The sequence below is a fragment of the Homalodisca vitripennis genome, chromosome X (assembly GCF_021130785.1).
Source record: "Homalodisca vitripennis isolate AUS2020 chromosome X, UT_GWSS_2.1, whole genome shotgun sequence".
Lineage (NCBI taxonomy): Eukaryota > Metazoa > Arthropoda > Insecta > Hemiptera > Cicadellidae > Homalodisca > Homalodisca vitripennis.
The window spans coordinates 66,496,972-66,505,908 of NC_060215.1; the positions used below are offsets into that span (position 1 = coordinate 66,496,972).

The window sequence follows — 8,937 nt, forward strand, 5'->3', positions numbered from 1 at the left end:
CGTTCGTTGGATACTACTCTCCCATCACAAAGTATAGATAACCTAGTTTGAACGTTAACCACAAACTAATTGAGTGAGCTGGAACATTCATGATCAGGAAAACGTGTAATCTTTAAGACCAAAGTTGTACACAATGTAGGTATAAGTGTACGCATTTAGAGTATTTAATTTTTTAATGTTTTAATTATATGGATAAAAGTTGTCAAATAACCATTTTAAGTTTAATTCTTAACCAGGTTTGCTTAAAAACTTGGCATTGGTCACATTATTGAGCATACAATCATTATTTTTTTATTTTAAAAGTCATTTATTTGTGTAAACACAATATAAAACAATAGTTTTTAATACCATTTTAACTGAACAGATTTTGTTAATTTGGCACCTGTCTTTGGAACATGCGACCCACCAGATTGTCAAGGGCTGTGTTGCGACGATTGTGCATGGTCCAAACATGTTCTTAACTGCAAGAGGAGACCGTTATAAATTAAATATTGTTGTAATATATTAGACAATTTCCCATCAGCTTTTTTCATATGGGCTTTTAGCTTCCAATGGCAGGTTTAATAATGAATAATTAATTTTCAAAATTGTAGTTTAGTTGTAAAGTGCAAAACCGGTACCTTTTTTCATTCTTACAGACACAACACTTGGTTATTTTTTGCAAATAATTTGCTTTATAAGTCTAAACGCAGAACTATACAAGCTAATTTTTAATGTAACTCCTGTAATTTTCGCTCTATTAATTACTTTGTGGTAAACGTTCAAACTCAGTTAACTATTCTTTTTTATCCAAAATTAGTCAAGCGTTTTCCAATCAGAAAGTTCGTCATCCAGCGGCACAGAATGGTGTCTACATAAAAATTAAATTAAATTATCATTGAAAACATGTTTTTAATGCTGTAAACTTGTCAAAATGTAATGTGCTTTTCACTGTTAGTTGTTCTTCTCACTTTTATTGCAATTTCGCGAAATTTTTTTCCCAACAACGTAGAAATTTCTCGGCTCGTTTCACAAAAAGGGACAAATGCAATCGCAGCTTAAACCCTGATACAGTATCATTTTATAATGACTTGGTGTGTAGACTTTAATTATTTAAACACTGATATTGAACCCAATTTAATTTTTAAAATTTATCATGTGACTAGATATATCATATGTAGACTTTAAATTTGGTATGATACTTTATTTCTGCAAGAATGAGATCTATGATGCATCTTTTTTGTGTTAACTTCTTTTTTGTTTGACTGTATGTCTGCATACCTTTTCGCTGTATATCTCGAGAATGAAATGAGCTATAGACTTTAAATTTTTCATGCAATCTCAGCGAAAGAAGATTAAATGATGAGTTAGACAGTGCGTGGTAGATTTTTAATCTACATTCTAACTTTAAGTAAATAGGTAAAAACTTACTGGTGAATGTAATGATAATTATGAGGGTTAGCAGGCAGAGTGATGATCTTGGCCCACCGACTGCCATCTCTACCCCTGACAGGACCTGTAACAGAAAATGTGTCACAGCACTAGTTTTCATGTTCTCCCGTTCTAAAACTCAACTAAAAATTCTTTTGAAATCTAAAAATTCAGGTAAGGGCTTGTTAGGGATTTATGAAAGACAAGGGTGCAAGAAATATCAGTTGAAACCTCCATAGGGTGAATATAGATAAGGGTGAACATCAGGCCCGCAGGCTCTTCTTTCCTGTATTGCTACATCATATATGGAATCTGACCTGTATCATGATTGACAAGTGGATAGTGCTTGTTCTTAAAACCATCAACTGACTTTGTAGGTATCATTCACCTTAAGGAGTAAACTATGTAACTATTCTATAAGTTTTATTGGTTTATCTAACTGAAGTAGATAAAATAATTTTTATACCCACCAAAGTATATAACAAATATCCCATTTAATCCAGTAAAATACTACTAAACATTAGCAATACAGCCAGCAGTTCTATTTTTTTAAACCAGAATTTAGTCCATAAAATAATTATTTAATAAAAATAATAGATTGTCTATTTATCAGGATAGTTTTGAATCCCTTTTGAACACTTTTGTTAGTATTATTTATGAACATGGCTGTTTAATCCCAATGTGTTGAGAAAAGATTGTGTAAAATCCCAGATTGTATAGTTTTGACTTCTAAGATCTAGCAGAACCAACATTTAAAGATGGATCTTCTCTTTAAAAACATTTTTATCAACCTAGCTACATGTATCAGTTAAAAAAACTTCTAAAAACAGATAACCAGTAAGACTACTATTGTTCATTATTATGAGCACGTTGATGTGTATGAGTGTGTGTGTGTGTGTGTGTGTGTGTGTGTGTGTGTGTGTGTGTGTGTGTGTGTGTGTACATATATATATATATATATATATATATATATATATTTCTTTATTGTGATGTTTTTAAATATATCTGGTAACTTGAACATTGCTTTCAAGTTAGAAGTTATGTTTAAACAAAAAATTTCTTTGCACAATGTTGTTAATAAATACACAATATAAATTATTTAATTATTATTCTATTAACTATTATTATACTATTCTTGTACAAACATAGTGCATAGATTAATAATGTACTTTAATTTTAAATACAATCAAATATTGCGTGGTTGCTATTTATATTGATACAATAATATAAAATTTGTTTTATTATCTGAACTATCATTAAATTTCATCTCCAGACATGTAGTACCTTTTCCATCCTGTATGACTCCATAGTCACATTTATTTGTGGACAAATGTTTGGATTGTTTATTTCACAGTTGTGCTCAGCCAAATTATAAACAATTTTGTGATAAAAGGCTAAAGATGGTGAATTTGGGTTTTAATTGGGTGTTTGTTTTTTATTTCAGCCATTTCCCTGATAACTTTCCTAAAGACAGAAAAAAATATAAATTGTTTATCACAGGCATTACAACTATAAGATATTACATATTTTTTAATCATTTATAACTTAACACACTGACTACAGCAAACACCTGGTGCACACACAAAGTGAGGGTACACTAGATCGCTCAGTACAGACTCGCAATGAAGGCGTTAATGAAAGATTTTTATTAAATGTAATTCAAGAAAATAATGTTTTAAAATAAAATATTACTTAAAAATTATACTTTAATAAATAAAAATATGTCACTCCCTTCTGTTATCTTTTATATGGACCACACAACTTACATAATCTAATTTCATCTTCATCCATTTTCTAAGGGCCCGATTAAAAGATATCCCAAGTACTACTCCAAATACCTACAATTCCTTGCAAAATGTCCAAAAATATATTTCTACTATTTTTTTTTTTTTTCAAGAAAAGTATCTTAAAAGAGCTGTGGCCAAAAAGTGTTTTGAAATTGACCAACTGAACACAGATTCCACCACCTCCATTCCATCCATCTCCTAAGAATTTTTTGAATTTTAGGGAACACATTTAAATTGTAGGAAAATATATCACCCTACAAACACATCATTTTTCACAATTTGAAAGTGTTCATTCCATATAAATCCATAAGAATATGATAAATTTTCAGAGTATTACTTGATTATTTATACAATAATTACGTTTATTAAAATATAAATTTAAACTAGTTGTTTTAATACTTATTCTTCCTTTAGTTTTAAATACCTTGTGCTATGCAATTTTAAATTTTTGTTCCATATGTACTTGTATACACATTGTGTTAACATTTAAAGTAGATTTTTTTAATACTTACTCTTTTATTTCATTATTTTGATTGTACAAATTTAAGACTGGTTTTTATTAAATTAAATTAAAAGGTTTTTATACCTTTAATTAATTAAAACCATTTTGTGATTTTTCCTACATATAAGGATGTCATCTGTTTTATTGATTGAATAAACCTATAAACTCTACTACAGTATCAAGCTATATATGAACCAATCACAGACCAGAATTTAAATTCTCTCTACAAAGAAATTTAACTTGTTTATAACTGCTTACAAAGTTTGTATAGCTTATATATTGTATATATTTGTATATTTCATAATGAAAAAATATTCTATTACACTATAAAAAAATTAACATTAATTTGAAAACTCATGTATCTCTTTTTATTTTGTATGAGAAGCTAATGAGGGCAGACAGAGCCGATTGGGTGGAAGTGAGATAAGGAAGGGGGTTATGACCTGACCTACTGACGTAGCCCCATTCATTAACATCAGACTGCTTCAAATTCCAAGAAATACGGAAACTGTTGTTGCATATCTTCCGATTTCTCAAATAAAGCCACTGACCTGAATATTAACTCCATTGGCCTGTCCACTTTCTAACAAATGTCTTATGTTGTCTAAATCAGAATCCAACATTTTCATAGTAGATTGAGTATACAATTTTAAAGAAATTATGTTTATTAAGACTGGTAAGATGAAGACAAGAAATATAACCCCAGAACAACAGTTTTGCTTCAGGATGACAATCAATATATACTTTATTCAAACAAACCCAATGCATGCTAGGACTAAATTTTCACTATGAAAAAATTTTTGTTTGGTTGAAAGGTTAAAAATTTGCATATATTTAAGAAAAATAAAAATAATGTTATTAAATAAGTATTATAAAACCTATTAATAATTTTTTAGTTGTAACTTTTATACAAAAGGATAATTTAATCACTAGTATTAATTTTTATTGAAAAGTTTCAAAATACACAATACTATACAGTTTTAAAACACTCTAAAGGTTTACAACTCCCACTAAAGAATGTAATGGAATTAAGAACATACCAGGTGTTTATAAATGAATATTGGGGTTTTAACACTTTGCAATTTGTTTACATATAACTTCAAATTATAATTCATACATCAAATCAAAGAGCAACTCAAACAGTTCTGCTTGTTGTGCGCATGCAGACGCAATATTTCCTCTGCCATCCGTTAGAAAGCGCTAGTAGCAAAAACGGCGACTCGTGAACAGAAGGCTTTGTGTTCTGCAGTTTGCAAAGACCGAATATGAAGTAACTGTGCAACGTGCGTTCTGTATAAAGTTTGGTTGTAACCCTCCAAGTGATAATAATATTCGTACAAGGTATCATCAGTTTGAAGATATTGACTGCCTTTGCAAAGGGAAAAGTACAGAACGACCAACGGTTACTGGAGAACGAGTGAGAGAGACTTTCAAGCATAGCCCACAGAAATCAGTATGGAAGACTATTCGTGAATTAGCAATTCCAGTGAACACTGGAAAGTTTTACAGAAACTATTTATATTTTACGGATGGTATTTCTTATCTTGATGCTCTAGAACTATAGCTATTTCCTCAATTGGAAGAAGATGAACCAAAGAACTTCATTTGGCAGCAAGATGATGCACCGCCTCACTGGCATAACTCAGTAACCGATTAGTTGAATGTCACTGTACCCGACCACTGGATTGACCATAAGGGGCCTAATGACAGCACTTGTTTCGCACGGCCTCCATTTTAAAGTATTGTGTATATGTGCCTCCGCTACCAGCTGATCTACCCGACTTAAGGAAAGGGATTGAAGCACCTGTTGCAACAATCACTCTACACACACACTGATCAAAGTTTGGGAAGAACTGGGCTATTGACCTAATGTGTGCCATGTGTGGAGCTCACATTGAATACTTGCAAGCTTGTAAGTATAACTACATGAGTTGCTGTTTAATTTTACGTATTAGTTATAATTTAAAGTTTTATATAATAAATACTACAAACGTTAAAACTCCAATATTAATTTATAAACACCTGGTATTATATTATACATTATGTGTTACATTTGCCATTATAATCAGATTGACGTAGTAACACCACTCACATTGTACACAACCCAATATTGGCACATCGTTAGCACAAAGATATACTGTCACAATTAATACCCAACAATTAAGGTCATGACTTACATCTGTCCACAGGTTTGAGTCTGAACTAGCACAATCATTAATTAATATGGTCAATAGACAATGGTCATTCATTTCATACAATGGAATTAAATGTTTTCTGTGCAATTTATAAAACTGAAGGACATTGACAAAGTCATAGAGAATTTGGCTAAGGGTACAGGAGTGGAATATAAGAAAATATAAATCCACCATGTGTATTGATTACAACTCAGGAGAAACAACAAATCTTTAATGTTACAGGTTTAATTATTCTGCAGGATATTTTATGACAAGTGATTGGCTGCTGATTGTTGTGGAAAATTAGATCAAGTATTTTTCATCTTTGCCGATACTACCATACTCTTTTGAAAGAGACCAGACTTTGCTTTAATGTGTATAATCGCTTGTACAGACTAATAATTGTACATGCTTATTACATAAAAACAACTTAATAATGATAATTCTGAGCAATTGTAGGGTCAATTTCAATTTCTTTTATTATGATGATTAGGTAATCCTTATACGTAAGAATCATGAAAATTAGCTTAAGTGTTGGAAAGCCATCCTTGCCAAGTGATAAGAAGATTCATTGTCCACGTGCCATGCCACTTCTTATCTTGTCCAACCTGAAGAGGGATTGAGGTGCTCATATTTGAGGTGAGTAATATGAGCTTAATTTTTTTAAACTATCTAAGAGAAGTTTTTATATTTCTGCTAGCAGTGCGGTGTGGTGCCATGGCACCTCTGAAACCCACACTGTTGGCCAAGGGAACTTGTGATCTGCACTTTTTCCATGATCAGATCGCATTGAATGATTCCACAAGAAAATACTAGAAATGCCCCTGGCCATTAGTTAGGGTTACGGTGGCACCTCCTAATCCACACTGCTGGTACATAAAGAAAAACGTCCTTTAAGGTAGCAACTAACTTCCAGCTCAGACTGTGTAAGCGCTACCATCTCAATGAGTATTATATCAATTAATTAAATAACATAAGAATAAATTTACAATGTTATCTAAAGTATGTATTAAACTATCATGCATGAGACTGATTTGACTGTTTCCCACATGCCAGTGATTCTTAATTTTCATGTTTATTACTTTCTACCTGGATTATCTGATTGTTATACTAAAATATTAAAGAGATTTAATTAGGCCCAGTAATTGCTAAGAATTTCTTCAAGTTTATTATTTTTCTCTTCACACATGACAATCAAATGCAGTAGGCTACAAACAATGTTTTATTAGAAAATAAAATTAAAACACTTTACATGGTATTATTGTTGCAAAACTTAAGTACATATATTTTATTCTTGATTAAGTTGTTAATAAATAGTTATCGGACATAAAGTAATTTATGTGAAACCTTCCATTTCAGTTGAAATATGCCTCGTCAATTTTTCTCGCTAACAAATTAAATGTGAAATTTGTACAAATATGATAATTTCCATCATGAATTTAAGGTAACAGTTTTCATTAGGCTCCCAGTTTAAAGTAAATGGATTCTAGTAAATGGGTAGATCCCATACCTGAATAAGTTGTGGTCTGTCTCATGCTATACTTTTTACTGTCAATTGTATAATCACACTTGGTACTTTATAGTATAAACCGAACATTTGAGACTTTTAGCTGATTAAAATAATTTTTCACAATGTATCACATAACTGAACCTAGCTGTTATAAGTACAAGATTTTTATTAGAGGTCAAGGTCCATCCACTTCCTGTGTTAAGTATTGAGCTATAATTTATAATTTCAGACAATTATATAAATGTATTCTGAAATGTGATTTATAAGATATACTCTTATAATCTTAAGATCGAGAAGACGCAGTCCACATTTATTTTTGAAAAACATAACCTATGTTTGCTAAAAAGTCAAAGCGTAATACTAAACTTGCGAAAGATTCAATTGGTTATTTAGTAATGAACCGGAGTAATCAATCCACGATAAAATTGCAACAATTTGTTAAATTGTTATGAACGTTACAGCTACCCTGTTCATTCACAGCTATTTATAGCAATTAAATCTTTCACAACTTGAGGTGAATAACCTCACTTTTATCAAGTGCTAAACATGTTATTTGTCAACATCTGATTACTTTTATACACAGAACAGGTGTTTGGTAAAGGTAATTTTGTAATGTTCATTTTACCAACCTGATTACGTCCTTGAGAATTCTTTTCACAACACACGCGTACTCAATCTCATTCGGAAACTACAATAAATTAATTAGCCAATAGCGAAAAATGTACTCCTACAACCTCTGAAAGCGACAAAATACTGAGGCTACTTCAATGATGTTCACACACAAGCCTCTTTGAATGAAATAGAAAGAGGAGTGCCGTTTGTTACTCGTGGGAGGTTGCCAGCTCATCTGTTATCTCTATCTCTTCCTTCCCTTCTTCCTCTCAAGGATAAATTACTGCATTAACAGCAGTGACTGTTGCTCTTTGTGAATTAAGGCACATTGGTTTTGCTGGGTATTCATGGTTATGGCTTACAACTAATATATATTATTTTTCCAATATATGAATAATGTGTATGCATTGCTATTACAACTAAACAAGCGCAAAAGTAATTTATTAATGAGCTTTCAATACTCTAGTTATAGATTTTATTTGCCAATAGATCGCAGAAATTTAATAATTTATTGCACTGTGGGGTTGAACGCGTTTCCCTGTTTGATTTACATAACAAATTCATAAAACAGGGTTATATTAGACACAAAAGAATTAGTATACTATAATTTTGAAATAGTTTATAGTAGTTTATTACTCAACTGTTACGTTATAACCAAAACGCATGAGGTTGAATTGAATTAAATAGAATGGGTAAAAATTTAATGTTTGTCTAAGAAGATTTTTTTGTTTTTTTAAAATGTAAGTACCTAATAAAACAACAATGCTTTACTGACGCTTATACAAAGTTAAAATAAAATTCCGAGTTTTAGGTTTATTAAAACATTTTACAGAATTAAACATTTAGACCGTTCATCGGCCGTCTTTGAAAAAGACAAGTTTTCAAGCACGTCAGAGCAATAGGGTATATAGCTTTATTAGTAAAATGCCTCCCCTGTCATTC

General features: G+C 31.1%; 1 protein-coding gene across 3 annotated transcripts in view; it reads right to left on the reverse strand.

The window, feature by feature from the left end:
• Window positions 1–8,241, reverse strand: part of LOC124369105 (laminin subunit beta-1) — a 109,637-nt gene extending 101,396 nt beyond the window's left edge. Inside the window, exons 1-3 of one of the 3 annotated variants that reach the window (XM_046826851.1) lie at window positions 7,384–7,925; window positions 2,695–2,874; window positions 1,411–1,495 (exon numbers count right to left, since the gene is read on the reverse strand). In XM_046826851.1, coding sequence (XP_046682807.1) covers window positions 1,411–1,495; window positions 2,695–2,718 — 109 coding nt within the window. In that variant the 5' untranslated portion in view covers window positions 2,719–2,874; window positions 7,384–7,925. Of the gene's footprint in view, window positions 1–1,410; window positions 1,496–2,694; window positions 2,875–7,383; window positions 7,926–8,012 lie in introns of those variants that run through there. The other 2 variants (XM_046826852.1, XM_046826853.1) reach the window with 2 other exon arrangements.
• Window positions 8,242–8,937: the final 696 nt, after the last annotated feature.